This window comes from Leptopilina boulardi, unplaced genomic scaffold (assembly GCF_019393585.1).
Source record: "Leptopilina boulardi isolate dan_hultmark-lab unplaced genomic scaffold, ZJU_Lbou_2.1 LbouV2_5, whole genome shotgun sequence".
NCBI classification, from domain to species: Eukaryota; Metazoa; Arthropoda; class Insecta; order Hymenoptera; family Figitidae; genus Leptopilina; species Leptopilina boulardi.
Genome location: NW_026137994.1, coordinates 228854 through 249891, shown reverse-complemented (window position 1 = coordinate 249891; position 21038 = coordinate 228854). Strand labels below are relative to the sequence as shown.

Genomic DNA, 21038 nt, shown 5'->3' with positions numbered 1-21038 from the left:
TAACCAAATATTTAATATTTTAATAATAATAATAATCCCCATTCATAACTAATAAATTAACCTAAAATTGATAATAACATAATCTAAAATTTATTATTTTAATAATAATAATAATTGTTTCATTTTTTTTGTTTCAGATGCAGACGGAAGAAGATGTAAGAAAATGTAACGGACCGTTACAAAAAGGTTGTTTTATATTAATGATGAATAATAATTAAAAAAAGCAAAAAACCAATAATTATGGTGAAGCAAAATAAAAAATTAAGGCATTGAGTGATTATCTCTAATATATAAAGTATAAAGATTTATAAATTTATAACATAACCCAAAAATTTAATATTTTAACAATAATAATTCCTATAACCAATAAATTTATCTAAAATTTATTTTAATAATAATGCTCTCCTTCCGGTTTGACGACATTTTGAAAAAGTCGTGAAATTTCTATAATAATCTTATTAGTTTATGCCACGAATTAATAAAATTATTTTGTATGGCGTTTTGGCATTTTCAAAATGGCGTCAAACTGTAAAGAAAAAATTTGAAAATTTGTGAACAAAAATTAGTAGTAGTAAAATTAAAATTAGTGAAATAATTGCCAATTTTCGTGTGATATCTCAGCCTTAATAAAAGTCAACGCACAATAGTTTCGTGAAATAAGATAGAAAATGACACAAATCTCTCTGTCCTTTTCTAAAGCATGCGAAACTATATTGTCCGTTGGCCTTTAATATAACAACCAATCAAATGAAAGAGAAGTGAGAGAACAGTTGAAAGATTAAAATCACCAACCCATCTCTTTTCCCCTAAACTTAAGGATAAGAGGAGAATTATAGTGACTACTATTTTTTCCCCAAAAAATTGAGACCAATCTGACCAATCCGCTAAATTTGCCTCATTTCACTTTGCGTTACCGGTAAGTGAAGTCGTAGTCTTAAATTTTCATTGGTAAAAAAAAAAAAAAAGAAAAATTATTCGAGTGTCTTTTCTCTCGGTCTTTTTTTTTCCCCCTTTTTTTCCGCTTTATAATTAATAAAATTAAATTAGTGCTCACTGTGTGTTATTAGTCAGTGATTTTTTTTTCTCAATTAATAGTTGAATTTTTTTTTTTTCTCGTTAACATGTTTCAGGTGGATTATTAAGGAAACTGGCGACGTGATAGAAGTTTATTTCTTGGCCGGATTCTAGTATTACGGTACAGTAAGTATTAATTTTTTTTCGTCTATTTTTTTTATTACTGCATTTTTTTTTCTCGTTCTTTCCCTGCCCCTCGGTAAGGTCACTACACACACACACACACATATATATATATATATACACATGTACATCGCCTTGAAAATTGACAGAATGATTTTATTATTATTGAGCAAAATTTTTATTACGTTGTGAATGAATCGTGAAAATTAAGAATGGAGAGATTTTTCAATTGTTGAAGGGAAAAAAGGGGGAAATTTTTTTTTTTTTTTTTTTTTTTTTTTGGGATGAGAAAAAAGAGGTTAGCGATCTCGTGACGTGTCAAAGAGAACCAAGTGAAACACACATTCCATTCCATATGGTGGTTACTTGTCTTGTCTCCTCTCCAACCATTGGTCATTGACATGCTGGCATTTTATTCGATTATTGAATATGATTAATTAAACATTATTCTTCATGTGCATATATACATATATGTGTTTTTTTTCCTTTCTTTAAATCGTATTTTTTCAAATATTCCATAAAAAGAAATAATGTAAATTTTCCGTTATTTGGCCATTTTTCTTTTTACTTATCTACTCGGAAAAAAAAAAAAATTTAGAGAAGGGGAAGGTTCATCAGATTTTATTTTTGGGAGGGTCACTTTTTTTTTCTCGTGGAAAATTTTAATTCGGTTTTTTTTTTTTTTGTTTTCGAAAATTTTAAATTCAAAATTTCTTCATGTAAATTAAATGTTGATTTATTTAGATTTTTTTTTCAATTTTGAGAAAAAATGTAAATTTTTTTTTCATCCCATTTGTTATAATTATAATGTTAATTATTTTGAACTTTTTTCGGTAAATTGAATTTTTTTTTTTGGTGAAAAATATAATTACCGTTTAAAAATTTTATTTTTAATTAACTTTTTTTTTGTTTTTTTTTCAATAACATTTTAATTTAACATAATAGTATAATAATATCAACATAATAGTAACCTTAATTTTTTCGGTGTTTCAATCAACACCTTCGTCCGAGAGTTACAATACTTGATATACCACGATAATAATAATGCTAGTGCGGCCACACAATAATTACTGTATTTCTTTTTCTGTAATATTCAGTACTCTGTACTAATGGGCAGTGTAATTACTACCCGTCTAAATTGAAATAAATAAATAAATAAATTTATTTAAAATTTTCTTTAAAAAATGTAAGAATTTAAATGTTTCATTGAAATTTTTTTTTCTATTTAAATATTTAAAAATTTTTAATTGAAATTTTTTTTTCAGAGAATAACATGCGGCTAGAAAGAAATATACCCAATTCTAGAATAAAAAATTTTAATTAAAATGGTTTTTTTTTTGCTTTTTAATTGGAAATTTTTAATTGAAAATTTAAAAAAAAAAATTTTAATACTTCAAATTTTATTTAAAAATTTTTTTTAAATTTTTTAATTCTGCTCTGTTCAAAGTAAAAACCTAGTATGTCGCTTTTCCATAAGTTTGAAAGTCGATGGATCTGATCTAACGATTTTCACCCTTACGGAAAAACAACTTACACCCAGAGAAATGATATATTTATCTCAGAGCCAAATAAATATTTATTTGATTTAAATATGAATTTTTATTTGATTTAAATATGAATTTTTATTTAATTTTAATAAATTTTTAATTGATTTAAATAAATTTCCATTTAATTTAAATAAATAATTATTTAATTTAAATAGAAAATTTATTTAAATCAATTAAAAATATTCATTTGATTTAAATAGAAAATTTTATTTACCCCAAATAAATGGCCTAATAGGCTCTGAGACAAATACACGTTTATTTAATTCAAATATATTGTATTTGATTCAAATAAAACATTTCTCTGGGTGTATTAGGTTTTTATCAGAATTAGAAATTTTTAATTAAAAAATTTTGAAAAAATTTTAAATACTTCAAATTTTAATTAAAATTTATTTAATAATTATATAAGCAAAATTTTTAAATAATTTTAATTAAAATTTTAAAAGTTGTATTAAAATTTAAGTAATTAAATATTTAAAATTATAATAGAAAATTTTTTAAATAATTTTCATTGAAAATTTTTAAATTAAAATTTCATATCACCATTGAGAACTTTAAAAAAAAGCAAATCATTATATTTAAATCTAGATTAAATTTTACGTATCTTTAAATAACAACGCAAGTCATGATAATTATGTGAAAATAACATAATTTTCTATTTTTTATTCGATAAAATAGTAAAAATAAAGATTTAAATGTAATTTACTTTTTTAAAGACCTTAAAATTATCAAGATCATTAAAATAAATTTAAAATACACTTTTTTTGCCCCACCCCCCCTTTTTCTCTCTTCAAACGAGTGAATTTAATTTGTTATCGGTCGGGTGACGACGATTAGATTGCGTTTTGTAACTTTTTTTTTTTTTATTTCTTTTTTTAATGCGAATCCAACACCTTTGACCTTTTACCGAAACTAAATATCCAAAAGAATTTATCCTTAATTTCGCGAGATAAGAAAAATTTTTCGTCAATGATTGTTATTATATTCTAATTTTAAAGTGTAAATTGAGACGATTATTATTTTTTTTAATCAAGACACGAAAATATTTTTTTTTTTAATTTTAATTGTTTATTTATAATTCATTTAATTAATTTTGATTATTAAATATTTTTTATTTAATATTTATTTTAATATTTAATAAATTTTTAAATAAAAATAGGATAAAATTATAATTTATTGTTCTAATAATGGGGGTAAAGAGAAAATAATTTTTTTTTTTTTAAATAGTGCTACTGTAAGGACTTGGCACGACAAAGGACAATCCGAAAATGCAGCAGCCATCAGTAATGGAAGAGGGACCGGCCTATGAGCCTCCAACTTATGACGAGACTTTCCCTGAACTCCCGGAATCAACAGGATCAACAACAAGCAGCCCAAAACCCCCGCCACAAGGCAACAATCGAATGCGTGTCGAGTGTTCAGTTGTTACTCACGTAAATATTAGTTGCAAATCATTTCTCTTTTCTCTTTTCGAATCGCAAATTTTTATTCGGTTTCTTTTTTATTTTGGGGGGGTGTTCTAGGTTTTTCGTGTGCCAATCGAGGAGAGAAAATTTGATCATAGCGATAAATTTGGAGAAGGTGAATCCGTTCGCACTTGCCAATTAATCACCAAGGAATCGGGTGCTCATATTGAAATTGCATCGTCCAAGGATCAGTCATTAACTTTTTTAGTGACTGGCAAACAATCTCAGGTCCAAGAAGCGAGACGTCGAATTTTGACCAATTTCCAAACTCAGGTGAGAAGAGTAAAATTTAAATTGATTTTGAATTATTTGAAATGATTTTATAATATATTTTCATTTATCGCAGTCAACGAAGCAAATTAATATTCCAAAAGAGCATCATCGATGGATTCTTGGTAAACAGAGACAGAGACTAAAGGACTTGGAAAAAGTAACGTCGACAAAAATTACTGTTCCTGCATATCAAGATCAATCGGACGTTGTCACGATTACGGGAACAAAAGAGGGAATTGAAAAAGCCGAACATGATATTCGTGTTATTTCCGATGAGCAGGTGAGGGGGAGAAAGATGATAATGAAAGAATTTTTTTGCAAATGAGAGAAAATGCAATTTTATTGGACTACGAACTAGATTCGTTATCCGTTGCGTTAACAGGACATTTTTTTTTTTTTTTGATAGACCTTGAGTTTATCTTCTTCTTTTTGCTGATAAATATGTTGTGAGAATTATATCTCGCATATATAAGGCGCCCAAAAAATATTTCTTGACAAAAAAAGAAATTGGATACGATGATTCGTTATCCGTTGCGTAAACAGGACATATATATATATAGAAAATTTGAAATTAATTACAACTTAATTTAAAACTGAATTACACTACCGATGGGAAATTATGCGACATCTGCTTTTTCGATGACTATAAAATGGTTTAAATCTTCAAAAATATTAATACAAATTTTTTTTCTTATTTTCTAAAAGCTAGTAAAATTCTGAAAGAAATGACACCTTGACAAAGAGAATATATTAATTTTTCAATTAGATATCTAAAAAGAACCTAATTTTCAATGTTTTTACTATTTTTTTTTTTATTTCTTTGGCAAAAATTAATATTTTTTAACGTTCTTGGATTCATTGGAATGATATTTTGTTATACAATTCAAATTATTTAAAACAATTACTGATCACATTCTTTCTTAGCGTATTGAAGACCGTAAAAGTTGTGTCAAAAAAAATTAAAATTCAATTCTACAACAAAATATAATGTTTAAAAATCAAGTAAATAGATCTAACTTCTGCGTTTTTTTAAATGTGATTTGTATAATCCAGACCCTCTAAAAATTAAAAAAAAATATTTTTGTTTATAGAATGAAAAAATGAGAGTAAAATGTTTTAGCTTGTCTGGAATATAAAAATTACTTTTTATAAACGTTGGCTTATAGAAAGTATTAAATTTTCTTTTAAATTTATTTTTCCTTTTTTTTTTTGCTTCAGTCAAGGAAAGCATTTGTTAGAGTATCAGTGCCAAAAATGTATCATCCCTTTGTTGTGGGTGCTCACAATGAAAATTTAACGAAGCTCATCGCGGAAACTGGAGCTCTCATCAATGTTCCACCGCCGTCGGTTCAAAAAGATGAAATCACAATTGCAGGCGAAACCGAAGGTGTTGCACTTGCCAGAGAGAGAATTGAGGCAATTTTTGCTGATATGGTATTTAAAATTCTTCACCTTACAAAATTTTTAATTTTTTGTTTTTTTACCATTCTATACCGTAAAATTCTCATTTTTCCTAAAGGAGAAACGATGCGCATCAGTTTCCGTTGAAGTTCCCAAATCTCAACATAAATATGTACTTGGTCCCAAGGGAAGTACCATTAATGAAATTCTTCAATTAACTGGAGTTAGTGTTGAAATACCTGCGGCCGATTCCTCAGTGGGAACAATTACTCTTCGTGGCCCTCAGGATAAACTTGGAGTTGGTGAGAAAATTAATAATAATTTTAATTTTCTCTAATTTTTCATTTGTGAAATATTTCGTGGGGAAAGTAATTTATTTTCTTTTTTTTTTTTTTTTCAATTAGCATTGAGTAAAGTCTATGAGAAAGCAAATAGTATGTGTAATGATGCTGTTGATGCACCGGCATGGATACATAAATATATTATTGGACCTAAAGGAGCAAATATCAAAAAAATAACTCAGGACATGGGTAAAGTGAATGTTGAATTTAACGATAAAGAAAGTCGTATTAAAATTGAAGGCCCACCAGAGGAGGTTGAAAGAGTTAAAAAAACAATTCATTCAATGGTTGAAGATTTTGTTGCCAAATTAACATTCAGGGAACTCAATATACATCCAAAATATTATAAGCATATCATTGGCAAAAATGGTGCAAATGGTAATTGAAAATTAAATTTTAATTATTTTAAATTATAAAATTATAATAATTATTATAATAATAATTATAGTTAATAAATAAGAAAAAGTAGGTAAATATTTTTTTCTTTTTTTTTAATTACAGTAAATCGTTTGAAGACTGAAATGGGAGTTGTTATTACAATTTCCGAGAATGCCGGTGTCAATTTGATACGAATTGAGGGCAATCATAATGGAGTTCAAGAGGCCGAGAAGGTAAATTTTCTAAAATTATTTTTTTTTGTTGCATTTCTTTCAAATTATTTCCATTTCTATTTTTTTTTTTTTTTGAATTTCGAATTTTCTTTAAAAAATTTTTTTTTCAGGAATTATTGGAAATGGTGGACAAATTGGAGAATGAAGTTGAAAAAGATGTTGCAATTGAGCCGCGTTTCTATCGTAAAATAATTGGCTCTAAAGGTGATAATATTAAGGAAATACGAGATAAATTCAATCAAGTGCAAATCATCATTCCTGGACAAGGTACATTTAAAAATTTTAATTTTACGTATTTATTTTTTGTTTCTAATTGAAAATAAAAATTTTTTTTGTTAGTTTTTTTTTTTGGATTTACTAGAGTTTTTGAAAATTTCTTTCAGGAGATAAGGCCGGCGCTGTGAAAATTCGCGGCCCAAAACAAGACGTTGACAAATGTCAAAAATATTTAATGAAACTTGTTAAGGAAATGCGTGAAAATAGTTATGTTCTTGAGGTGCCAATTTTTAAGCAATTTCATAAATTTATCATTGGCAAAGGTGGCGTCAACATTCGTAAGGTAATTATTTATTTATTTTTTTTAATATTTAATGCAAACGTTTCTTTAATTTTATTTTCTAATAATTTTTATTAAAAATTTTTTTTTTTAGATTCGCGAAGAGACACAGACGAAAATTGATTTACCAGCGGAAGGTGAGAAAAGTGATGTAATTACAATTACCGGTAAAAAGGAAAATGTCGAAGAGGCTAGGGATAAAATTCAAAAAATTCAGAACGAAATGGTAAGAATTTTTTTTTTTATTTTTAAATGGTAATTGAAATTATTAAAAAATATATATTTTTTTACAGACTGCAACAGTTACCGATGAAATATCAATTCCGCCGAAATTTTATAATACGCTTATTGGAACAGGTGGCAAATTAATTCAATCGATAATGGAAGACTGCGGAGGTGTTACTATTAAATTCCCATCTTCGGATAGTAAAAGTGATAAGGTAAATATTTATTTTATTTTATCAATTTAATGGACGTTTTTTGTTACATAAAGATAAGAAGAAAAATTACGATGGTGTAAAATTACACAATGTGTCTAATATTATAAAGCATTTCATAAAATAACTCTCATGACGATAAGGAAAACAGGGAAATTTCTAATTTGAATTTCCCCTTCTTTATTTGCATGATAAAAATAAAGATGGGGGAAAAATTAGAATAAATAAAAAATAAATTTGAAATTAAAAAAAAAAAAATTGGGGTTTTATGGATATTTTTGATGAAACTGAAATAGAAGTAACAGATTACGAAGAAGAAGAAGATTGTGAATTAAGTGAAGAAGATAGAGAAATTTTAAATAAAACTAAAAGAGATTTTGATGATTTTATGCGAATTAGAACAAGAATATAGATAAATCTAAAATTAAAAAGAAAAATTGGGGGTTTATGGATATTTTTGATGAAACTAAAATAGAGGTAACAGATTACGAATAAGAAGATTGTGAATTAAGTAAAAAAGATATAGAAATTTTAAATAAAACTGAAAGAGATTTTGATGATTTTATGCGTGAAAAAAATAAAAAAAGGTTTAGCAACTGTAGCAACTCAACAAACAAGAAAATTACTAAAACTAAAAAAATGTTAATTAAACACTAAAAAATCATAAGTCAAATTTTTTTAATCCACTTTTTAAAAATTGTCTTTTGAGGTTTTCTAAAAATCACTTGGCTACTGATCCCAGTTTTTTTTTTTTAATGGCACCAGTAGTTCCGTTGAATTACCATTTTTTTAAATGGTAAAATTGTTAAATTGTCTTTTAAGGTTTTCAAAAAAAAATTTTTTTATCCTTTGAAGAATAATTTATATTTTCGTATTTAAAAATAATTGCTATTGATGTTGCAAACAATTATTTTTCGAGTCATTATAAATAGTGATTTTTTGTAGACGTAGACAGGATCATCTGAAATAAAAAAAATATATATTGTTAGTAGATTAATTCACTGTTGTGCAAAACTAGTTATCGTTAAATAGCGTCAATTTGGACACCTCGTGGGAAGTAGGAGAATTAAGTTCAGCTGAGTAGGGATAAATTAGAATAAAATTTATCTTTTTTTTTTTTAAAATAGGTAAGCATTAGAGGACCAAAAGAGGATGTCGAGAAAGCAAAACAACAACTTTTAGAGTTGACAAATGAAAAATTGCTCTCGAGTTATACTGTAGAAATACATGCCAAGGCTCAACACCATAAATTTATTATAGGAAAAAACGGTGCTAATATCAAAAGGGTAAAATTTTATTTTTATATATAAAAATTTTGTTTTCCAAACGTTTTTTAACTATGAAAAAATACTAGAAGAACAAAACTTTTGTAGATTCGAGAATCCACAGGAGTTCGAATTATCTTCCCGACTGATAAAGATGAAGATAAAGAAATGATTACAATTATGGGTAAAAAAGAAGCTGTCGAAAAGGCAAAAGCTGAATTGGAGGCCTGCATCAGTGAAATAGTAAATTAATTTTTTTTACCTCTTAACAAAAAAAAAATTTTCTTTATTTTGAATTCAACTTTTGAATTTTAATTTAAATTTAAAAATAAAGATTATTTTTTGCTTTCTCTTCTTTAGGACAATATAATTGAGGGCGAAATTCTCATTGATTTGAAACATCATCGACATTTTGTTGCAAGGAGAGGTGGAGTATTGCATAAAATTGCCGATGAATTTGGTGGTGTGCAAATTTCATTTCCACGACCCGGTGTCGAGAGTAATCGCGTCACTCTTAAAGGCTCTCACGAGTGTATTGAAGCAGCGAAACAACGCATGCGAGAAATCGTTGAAAATCTGGTAAAAATTTGTACAATTTTCTACATTTTTTTTTTCTTCCAAAATACAGTTTTAAAAGATTTTAAAACTGTTTTAGGAATCAATGATCACAATTGAATGCATTATTCCGAGAAAATATCATCGAACTGTAATGGGTGCCAAAGGTTGCAAAATACAAAGCGTCACAGCTGAATATGATGTGCAAATTAAAATTCCCGATCGTGATACATATGGTAAGAAAAATATATTAAAATTAAAAAATTATCAAAAGAGTAAAAATTACTTTTCATAAATTTTGGAAAAATAATATTTAAAAATACCTACCTTAGTGATTAAGAATTAGAAAAAATTGTTTTCGATTTACAGTAGATGATAAACCAGTGGAACAAGTTAATGGAGAGAATGGCGATGAAGCACCAGTTGTTTCACCAGGCGATATTATTCGAATTACTGGTTTGCCGGAAAATGCTGCAAATGCAAAACAAGCTCTTCTTGATCTCGTGCCAACAATAATTGAAGTAAGTTTATTTAATTTGATAAAAATTTTGTTAATTTTCCTAAGAAAAATTTTAATAAAAAATTTCTTTTTTTACAGGTTGAGGTTCCATTCGATTTTCATCGTTCAATTATTGGACAAAAAGGAAAGGACGTTCGAGAATTGATGGAAACTTACGATGTTCACATTAAACTTTCACCGGCCGAGGAGAGACTCGACTATATCGAGGTAGAAACTAAAAAATATTTTTTTTTCTATTTCCGTAAAAAAAAAACATTTTAAATATTGATGAAATCAAAAATTTCTATTTTAAATTACAGATTTGTGGCACTCCAGCTAATGTTGAGAGTGCGAAACAGGCGATTTTGGAAAAATGTGAAATTCTCAAAGCCGAGAAAGAGGATAAAATATTGAAATCATTTGAATTAAAGGTAATTTTTTTCTTTGTACTACCTTACATACATTTTTTTTTGTTTCAGTAAAAATATAATTTTTGGTTTACATTATTAACTCTTTTTTTTTCGCAAACCAAATAATTATATTTTATTTATTTAAAATTTTCGTTAAATAAATTTCATTAAATTAAAGATTGAAGTCGATCCCGAGTATCATCCAAAAATAATTGGTCGAAAGGGAGCGGTAATAACAAAAATTCGCACCGATCACGATGTGCAAATTAATTTCCGTCGTAAAGGCGAAACTGATGAGAGAATTATTACCATCACTGGATACGAGGCAAACACTTACGACGCTCGAGATGATATTCTCAAGATTGTCAATGAATTAGTATGAAATTTACTTAATTAAATTAAAAATAACAGTAAAAATAATTATTACATTTATTATTTTAATGTAAATTATTATAAATTTTAGGATGGATTAATGAAGGAAGAAATTCGCATAAGTTCGGCAGTACACTCGAGACTGATAGGATCAAAGGGACGTAATATAAGGAAAATAATGGATGACTATAAAGTTGACATTAAAATTCCACGTAAAACTGATCCCGATCCAGAAATGGTCACTATTATTGGTAATGAAGATAATGTTCTCGATGCCAAGGATTATCTTCTTAAATTGGAGGAGGAATATGTAAGTATAAAAAATCTCGAAAATTCAAAAGAAACTTTAAATTTAATTTTTATGTTAATCATATTTAAAATTCATTTATTTAAAAAAAAATGCACAAATTTAGTTACAGGATGTCCAGCGACTTGAATTTTTTTTTTTGCCTTTAAAACAATTAAAATCAATTTGATTAAAATTTTTCTAGAAAAAAATTTGAAAAGAACAATAATAGTTCCTCCTGGAACCTCAGAAGACTAAATAAAGGGAGAAACTGGCTGAGTTTCTAAAAAGAGTCGCGGTTTATCCACGAACTCAATTCGGTGACGACGCCAGTTTCTTAAATAGGGTGTGGGAGGTGAGGCGTGTAATTGTGGATGCTTTGCAACCACTTCATGCCTCGTCGGCAGAAAAGAAAAACTAGAAAATGATCTCTGTACTGGTGAAACAATATAGTGGCTTGTCTTCAAAAAAGACTGCCATGCAGCTAGAAAGAAATATACCCATTCTAAAAAATACAAAATCTACGAACTGTGATAAAAATGACATAGTGTCAGACTAATCTTCAAGTAGGCAAATAGTTAATGCCATTATTTTGTAGAGTCCCGATCAAAGAAACAGTTATAATTTCTTAAACTAAAAATCACGTAAATTAAGATTTTAAATCCTTTTTTCTGTCAGGTAATTTCACATATTTTTTATAAAAATAAATAATTGCAGAAAACTAAAATTTTAAACTTTTTTTTAATTCAAGGGCAAACGATTTCGAGTTTTTAAAATTTATAACCGGTTCTTTGATCGAGACTCTCAATTGTAATAGTAATAGTTCCTCCTGGAACCTCAGAAGACTAAATATGAGGAGAAACTGGCTGAGTTTCTAAAAGAGTCGCGGTTTATCCACAAACTCAATTATGTGACGACGCCAGTTTCTTTAATAGGGTGTGGGAGGCGAGGCGTGTAATTGTGGATGCTTTGCAACCACTTCATGCCTCGTCGGCAGAAAAGAAAAACTAGGAAATGATCTCTGTACTGGTGAAACAATACAGTGGCTTGTCTTAAAAAAAGACTGCCATGCAGCTAGAAAGAAATATACCCATTCTAAAAAAAAACAAAAACTACGAGCTGTGATAAAAATGATCTAGTGTCAGACTGATATTCAAGCAGGCAAATAGTAATGCCGTTATTGTAGGGACCTATTCAGTGAATCCAATAATAACCCAAGGGTTTTTGGCTTTTTAAATTGTAAATTTAAATTATTTAAATATTTCTGTTCAAATTATCTTTTTTTTTGGTAATTTCAGGGCACATGTTTATCCCATAAAAATCATTAGTTAGAATTTCCATTTTCAACAATTTTATTAGATATAATTAGTTTTTAGACGAATTTTGATTTTTCGAATTAACATTTGTCAGAATTTCTTTATTAGATATAATTATTTTTTAGACAAATTTTCATTTTTCGAATTAACATTTGTCAGAATTTCTTTGTTAGATATAATTATTTTTTAGACAAATTTTCATTTTTCGAATTAACATTTGTCAGAATTTCTTTTTTAAAAGAATTTTCAATTAACAGAATTTTTAGCCAACGAATTTTTATTTAGTAAAATTTTTAAAACGCCGAACTTTTATTTCTCCGAACAAATTGTTTGTTTTGTCGGCCATTTGTAATTTCGGAAAAATAAAAAATCGGCGTTTTAAGAATTATGTACAATAAAAATTCGATGGATAAGAATTCTGTTGCGTAAAAGTTTGTTTTAAAAAAAAATAAATAAATAATATTTTTAACTAATGTTTTTTATGAGATAATCATGCGCCCCGGTAATTTGTAAACTTACTTTTAAAAACTGACCTCAAATTCTCAATTTTTACTCGTAAATTTTTCTTTTATTTTAAATTTTAAAACATTTAAAGTCAAAATTTTGGAAATAATTCAATTTTCGATGATATTTTAAATAACAGAATTTTAAATATAGTAATTTTGTAAAATTTGATTGAAATTTTAATAATTAAATTTTTTTGGAAGAATTTTAATTGAAAAATATTTAAATAATTTAATTTATATAAGTATTAAAAAGTAATTGTTTATTTATATAACAAAAAAATAGAATTATTATTCGTTAAATAATAATTAATAAGTTAAAGGTGAACTTAATAAAAAATTATTTTAGACCCTGAAATTTTTTTTTTTTTGCTTCCGAAGTTGCTGGACAACCTTAATTTAAATATCTATTCAAACCAATAGCTAATTATTCATTTTTTGGTAATTTAAATATTTCTAATATAAAAAATTTTTCTTCCTTTTTTCTTTCTCTTCAAAAAAAAAAAAAAAGATGCAAGAGGTATCACACACCTATGAATACACCAATAGTCTAAGAACACCACAACGTGACGAAGGTAGTGGCAGTGAAAATGATTCAGGATTTATTGTAAAAGGCGGTCCATGGGAACAACAACAGCAAAGTGCTCCAAATACCGCAAGTGTCGAAGAATTTCCCCAATTTGGTGGTTTCACTCATGTTCCTGCCACTGTTCCCGATGGTGCCTGGGGAAAACGTTAAAAAAAAATGCAAAAAAGTAAAATAATCGAGAGACAAAAGAAAAGAATTTTTGTTTTCTTCTCCATGAAAAAAAAAAGAAATTTCACAAAAAATATATGAAAAAAAAATGAAAAAAAGAAACTTTCCTCTAACAAGAACAAAGAAAAAATGAAAAAGAATAAGAAATGATCAATTTTTTAATATAAATATATAAAAATATGGGTAATCGCACTTTTGCTGCTAATAAAAGTGATTTCCCTTTTCCCTCCTCCATTACTGAAAGCTGCTGCAATACGACTTGGCCAATTCTCTCGGACTTTGACAATGGTTTTGCTACACAGAGTTAAGAAGAAAAAGAAGAAGAAGAAGAAGTAAAAAAAAAAATGAAGATGACGAAGACGACGACGACGATGTTTATATTTACAGTTTACATCACGTACCCCAATATCTGGATCTAAAACAAAAATAATAGTCTTAGATTCAGATATATGTGTTGTACTTAAAAAAGACTGTGGCTTCATTATTATAGGGTATATATTTAATTACGCGCTCTAAATTTGAAATTATGAGTCGCAAACAAAGCTGAACTTTTTATCTATATATTATTTTTATTATTAATACAATAATAATATAATTAGCCCGGCATAATATTCACCTTTTTTTTTACATATATTATATATATATATATCTCTCTCTTTTTTTGTCTATGTCACTTTTTTTTTGCCTTTTGCTTTCTCGTTTCAATGTTTTTTTTTTTGTTTTGTTAATTTATTTATATTTTTGTACATAAATTGCATTTTTTTTCCTTTTATTGTTGTTGAATAATTGAGCGACCCGGTGTTGTTCATAAATGATAAATCTTCAAAAGGAGAGGGAAAAAGAAAAACTTTTTTTTTTTAATCTCCGTTTTCTTTTTTTTGAGGGGAGAATATTTTTTTTCAAAAAAAAAAAAAAACAATCAATTGACTTTCAAAGTCGTGTTTTTCGGATTTTTTTTGTTTGTCCTTTTATTATAAAATTTTACAATTGTTTCTTGGACACTTTTTAAAAAATTAAAAAAAAATTGTAAATTTTGTTTTGAAATTTTTTTTCTTTTTACTATTGTGAATAAAATTGAGTTACAAAAATGTTTCTCGAAAAAAAAAAATGATTTTGTGTTTTTTTTGGTAAAATTTTTTTTTAAGTTTGAGAATATTTAGAGAAAATAAACTCTCCTTTTTGCGAAATAATATAATTTTAAGCAATTTTTTTTCTCGTTTAAAAATTAAAAAAAAACTCCCCTTCACCTACCACCAACATCACTTTATTTATATAAAAATTTTCCGAGGCCAACTAGATAAGATTGAAAAATGATGATGAGAAAAAGAAAAAGAAAACTTATTCGGTTCAAGTGCCTTGTCTATTTTCTTCAAGACAGCTCATTTTCAATTGTTGGAGGAATGCGAATATTAGAATTATTTGTATGATACTGATGATGATAATGATGATAATAATATTATCGAAAATAATAATTAATTGTGTTTGAATTTAAAAAAAAAAAAAAAATGGTAGAGACTGCTAATTTGTTGCTGAAAAAAAATGTCGCCATAAAAAGTAAAGGAACAAATGTAAAATCAACTGGTTATGTTATAAAAAAAAAAAAAAATTATGGAAATGATGAGTGAGAGAAAAAAGTTAAAGGAGTGAAAGAATTTAAAAAAAAAAAAATATTGTCGGAATGACTGAAAAAAAGTGAGAATGAGTCCGAAAAATGTTTTTTGTCATCGGATACATATATAAATATAGAGAAAAAAAAATCCACTTATATTTTTTAGATTACCAGCAATTTTTTATAAAATCTAGTTGGTGGTGACGATATTATATACGTCTAATCCAATCGCTTGTTTTTATTTTTTTGGCTTTAGAATTTTTTTTTTTTTTGATTATAAAAAAAAAAAAAATGAAAAATAAAAAAAATAAAACAGGAATAAACCTGATTATACATGAAACTTTTAACGCGCTTAGTCTCGGCCAAGAGTTTGATAGAAGCTATGCATGATGAATATTATTATCTTTTTTTCAAAATGAGTTATATAGATATATTATTATATATATAACTATATATTATTATTATTATTATATTATTATTGAAATATTATACATACTATTACAACTGTAATTACCAAGTAATATTCTCTGTACACAATAAGTGAAACACTGTCATAATACAGAAATTTTATCAAAAAAAAAAAAAAAAAAAAAAAAAAAAAAAATCGAAACATTTCTTTCAAAAAAAAAAAAAAAACAAAGATTTTTTTTTTTAAACAAAGTAATTATGTTTTTGGAATTTTAGCTAATGATAAATTTTTAAAAATAATATCCGTCGCATTTTTTAAATCCTTTGTCCCTTGAGAACAATCGTTTTCATTTTGAAATTGTACAAGTATCACGAGATAAGTTGCCACAGCACCTGCAATCTGTAAAATAATATTTTTTTTTGTAATTCAAAAAAAATCGTTTATTTATTTATTAAAAAATTAATATTTTTTTTTTTGATAGAAGTTAGAATTGAAAAAAAAAAAAAATTTACCGATGTGACTAAACCACGATCTATTGAAAATAATCCACACGCTGAGAAATTTAATGGACGATGAAGCAATTGAAGGGAAAATATTTCCAATTGTTTTTGCACGTCTGGATCCCATTTTAGTGTCAATAATTGACTGACTAGCAATGTTGTTTCTCTGGACTGTTAAAAAAAAAAAAACAAAAAGAAGAGAAAAAATTAGATCATGGATTCCACAAAATTTCTTCACTGATTCCACGAAATTAGATCAAAAATTCCACTAAACAAAGTCACGGATTCCGCGAAAGTATGGTAATGGATTTAGCAAAATTAGATCACGGATTCAGCGAAATTAGTTCACGGAATTAAAGAAATTAACTCACGGATTCTGCGAAACTAGTTCACGGATTAAGAGAAATAAAATCACGAATTCAGCAAAATTAAATCGCAGATTTCACGAAATTGGGTCATTGATCTGGCAAAATTAGATCACGGATTTCGCACAACTAGTTCACGGATTTAGTAAAATTAAATCACGGATTCCACGTAATTGAGTCACGGATTTATCAAAATTAAATCGCGTATTCCACGCAACTAAGTCACGCATCCTACGAGACTAGGTCACGGATTTAGCAAAATTAGATCACGGATTCCGGAATACTAGTTCACGGATTTAGTAAAATTAAATCACGGATTCCACGTAATTGAGTCACGGATTTATCAAAATTAAATCGCGTATTCCATGCAACTAAGTCACGCATCCTACGAGACTAGGTCACGGATTTAGCAAAATTAGATCACGGATTCCGGAATACTAGTTCACGGATTTAGTAAAATTAAATCACGGATTCCACGTAATTGAGTCACGGATTTATCAAAATAAAATCGCGTATTCCATGCAACTGAGTCACGCATTCTACGAGACTGGGTCACGGATTTAGCAAAATTAGATCACGCATTCCGGAATACTAGTTCACGGATTTAACGAAATTATGTCAGGGATTCAGTGAAATTATATTACTGATTCCACTTAACAAAGTCACGGATTTAGAAAAATTAGGTTTCGAATTTAGTAATATTAGATCGCGGATTTAACAAAACAAATTCACGGATACCACATAACTGAACCACGAATTTAGTAAAATTAGATCACGGATTCAACGAAATTAGTTCACGGAATTAAAGAAATTAACTCACGGATTCTGCGAAACTAGTTCACGGATTAAGAGAAATAAAATCACGAATTCAGCAAAATAAAATCGCGGATCTCCACTTAATGGAGTCACGGATTTAGTAAAATTAAATTCGCTGATTTCGCGTAATTAATTCACGGATTCTATGAAACTAGGTTAGGGATTTAGAAAAACTAGATCACGGATTCCTTATAACTAAGTCACGGATTCAGAAAAATTAGAACGCGGATTTTACAAAACTGGATCATGTATCTAGCACAATTAGATCACGAATTCCGCAAAACTAATTCACGGATTTAGTTAAATTAAATTACGGATTCCACGTAATTGAGTCACGGATTTATCAAAATTAAATCGCGTATTCCACGCAACTAAGTCACGGATTCTACGAAGCTAGCTCACGGATTTAGCAAAACCATATCACGGATTCCATGTAACTAAGTCACGGATTCAGCAAAATTCAATTACGGATTCCACGCAACTAGGTCACGGATTTAGTAAATTAAAATCACGGATTTGGAAATAAATTACGAATTTAGTAAAATTAGATCGCGGATTCAGAAAAATTACTTTAATAATTCTGCGAAACTAAATCACGGATTCCGCAAAATTAGTGACCCTATGAGTGAAATTTTTTTTTTTTTTTTTTTTAATTAAATAAACCTTCACTATTGCCATGTAACAAGGTTGAACAAGAAGAAATAGCATCACAATGTGAAAAATGACCCATAACGGTTGTGTTATAAGGAAATATCCACTGTAATCCTCCTCTTTTATTTCAGTATACAAAAAATAGCAGGTATTAATTAAATGCAGCATACAACCCAAAACGCAGGTAAGCAATGGAATTCCAAATGCAATATTAATCAATGATGTTGAATCACAAAGATTTCCATGTAATGTCGTTAGTGTCGATATTGAATCAATTAATGCATGATTTCCTAAAATATTCATTAACTTTAAAAAAAGATTTCTTTGCTTTAAAGAAATCATAATTAAAAAATTACTTTGAAACGAAGATAATTTTTTTTTTTGAATCAAAAATAATTTGTTTGAAACAAATAAATTTTCTTTGTATCAAAGAAAAATTTGTCGAAGAAATTGGTTTCATTGAATCAAAAAAATTGATATCTTTGAATTAATGAAACTGATTTCTTTGAATCAAAAAAATCTTTTTTTTGGGTGTATATTGCATTATTATTATTATTGTTATTGTTTTTGTTATTGTTATTGTTATTGTTATTATTTACACATATTACCTGCAGCAATTCCCTCGTGTGTTTTTATTTTTTTGGTACGACTTAAATCAGACGAAATTGTAGGAATTGTTATAAGATGCTCTTGCTGCTTAAATTCTGTAGCTAAATATTTTTTTTTTCAATTTTAACGAGTAGAAAACACATTGAGAAATAAATATTTTATACTTAAGACTTGTAGAAAAATGAATATCCTATTTTTCAAATTGTTGGAAATTTAATATTGAAAAAAAAAAAAAAAAATTTTTTCTATGAGAAATTATGAAAAAAATTAATTTTAAAACTTGTTAGGAAAAATGTGAAAAAAAAAATTGTAAAGAAAATTAATATATAATTAAATAATAAACAATTATACACACCTACTTCAAGAATTTTGTTACATTTTAATATTTTTCTACTAAATCGATTAAGTCGTGAAAATCGTTCGCCCACATTGAATGTAATTAAGGCGTATTGAGCTTCAAACACTGTTATTATAATGTACATAAAATAAAGTGGTAAATAATTTATTTGTCCTTTATCCGGTAGTAACTGGGGTTTTCTGCTATCAGACAATTTCCATGCTTTAAAATCCAAAACGGAAATAACTATTAAATAAATTAATGGACAAAATATTAACATTATTGTAATACGTTGAAGTCTTTTCATTTCTAAATTTCCAATTTTTTCATCAATCTGAAAAAAATATTATTTTTTATATTCAATTATTTTCTTTTTAATATTAAATTATTATTATTATTATTATTATTATAAAATAATAATTTAATATTTAATTATTATTTTATATTATTTTTATTAATTTAATAGATTTAGGTTAAGCAACAACTTTCAGGTTTGTTACTTCGATGGGTGTCCTTGTAATGAGGTTTGTTTTTTTTTATTTCTAGTAAAAATTAAAAAAAAAATATATATACCTCTGCCAATATTTTTATTGCTTTTTGCAAATAATTCCATCGAAAGGGTGCATTTGAAATTGCAGTAATCATAACAGTAACGATTGCCGTTACATCGGTACATGTTACAGTTAATGCAGTTTGTGACGATAGTCTTGTACTATTTTTCCAACCATTTCTCAAATCTCGCCATAGTCCCCATGCTTGAGATGCTATAAAAGCTGCCGCTAATGATACACTATTTTTTTTTTTAAATACAAAAGTTATTAATTATCGATAATCGGTAAACTAGAAAACTACATTACCGACCAATGGTAATGACAATGGTAAAGTATATACTATTTAAAAAAACAAAACTGATTAATTACCGATAATCGGTAAAATAGAAAACTACATTACCGACCTATGATAATGATTTATCCTTGGTCGGTAAAGTAAGAATTTTAAACAGATAGATTGATTTGAAGATAAACTGTGAATTTAGATTTTGAGGTAAATTAGAAATCTATATTACCGACAAATGGTAATTTTTTTTGTTGAAAAATTTTACCCATAAATAACAGCAGGTTTGTATAATTTTGACGTATAAATTCCACCCCCACGTGATTTTATCTCAACTGGATAAAGGCCACATATCTTTGCCACATAATAAAGTGGCATAAGCGCTAGATAAATATCAGATTTTATTCCACTGATATTTTGATTGTAATTTTGATTTTTATCTTTTACATTAATTGTTCGTATATTGAAATTTTCTGCAAAAAAAAAAACATTTTTATTGTGAATTTTTATTATTTATCGTTTTTGAATGATAAAAATATAAAAATAGCATTAAATTTTCCTTGTAAAATATAATAAAGAGAAAATACACAAAATTTCCAACTGATTTCGAACAAATACAATGTAAAAAGGAAAAAAAAAAAATAAAGGGGTTTTCTTGTTAAGTTTTTGGTTTTACAATTGGGTTTCGAGCAGGGGACTAATTTTTAAGTGTATACAATCGGTAATACAGATCGCTACATTATCGACTGCATGTAATGTAGATTCCTTCACTGCCAACTGTCGGTAAGGTAGGGATCTAATATGATTTTCCACTAGATCAAGTAAAGCAGTGAACTGTTTTATATAATCGGTAATACAGATCCCTACATTACCAACTGCAGACAATGTAGATTTCATCACTACCAACTGTCGATAAAGTAGGGATTGCTAGATCACTAAATCAGCGAACTGTTTTGCTATCTGTGTTAATTTACCGACTGTAGGTAAAGTAGGGATCTGTATTAATAGAAAAAAATAGACTCAACACTTACTTTTTTCCAATGATGCTGATTTTGTATCGGAAATTCTTCGTAATTTATATGGAACATCACCAATATATTCCGATAATGGATACAT

At 27.1% G+C, this 21038-nt stretch overlaps 2 protein-coding genes across 3 annotated transcripts; one reads left to right on the top strand and one right to left on the bottom strand.

Moving 5' to 3' along the window:
- The first annotated feature begins 838 nt into the window (after positions 1-838).
- On the top strand, positions 839-15672 carry LOC127289737 (vigilin). 2 transcript variants are annotated; one of them, XM_051317852.1, is made up of 23 exons: positions 839-916; positions 1131-1200; positions 3972-4177; positions 4268-4483; positions 4557-4763; positions 5702-5917; positions 6003-6186; positions 6289-6603; positions 6727-6836; positions 6947-7103; positions 7220-7395; positions 7487-7618; positions 7686-7832; positions 8957-9115; positions 9203-9337; positions 9455-9673; positions 9750-9885; positions 10022-10170; positions 10248-10376; positions 10469-10579; positions 10737-10934; positions 11022-11240; positions 13547-15672. In XM_051317852.1, the coding sequence occupies exons 3-23, from the start codon at positions 4013-4015 to the stop codon at positions 13772-13774; spliced, it is 3708 nt and encodes a 1235-aa protein (XP_051173809.1). In that variant the 5' UTR covers positions 839-916; positions 1131-1200; positions 3972-4012; the 3' UTR covers positions 13775-15672. The 2 variants fall into 2 exon arrangements, with proteins under 2 accessions (XP_051173809.1, XP_051173808.1); XM_051317851.1 differs by having other exon boundaries at positions 840-916; positions 10019-10170.
- LOC127289717 (gustatory receptor for sugar taste 43a-like) lies at positions 14697-21038 on the bottom strand. Its single transcript, XM_051317825.1, has 8 exons — positions 20954-21038; positions 20191-20395; positions 19662-19878; positions 19107-19422; positions 18751-18852; positions 18155-18432; positions 16323-16481; positions 14697-16209 (listed from the first exon to the last, which is right to left on the bottom strand). Exons 1-8 carry the CDS (start codon positions 21036-21038, stop codon positions 16066-16068), a joined length of 1506 nt encoding a protein of 501 aa, XP_051173782.1. The 3' UTR covers positions 14697-16065.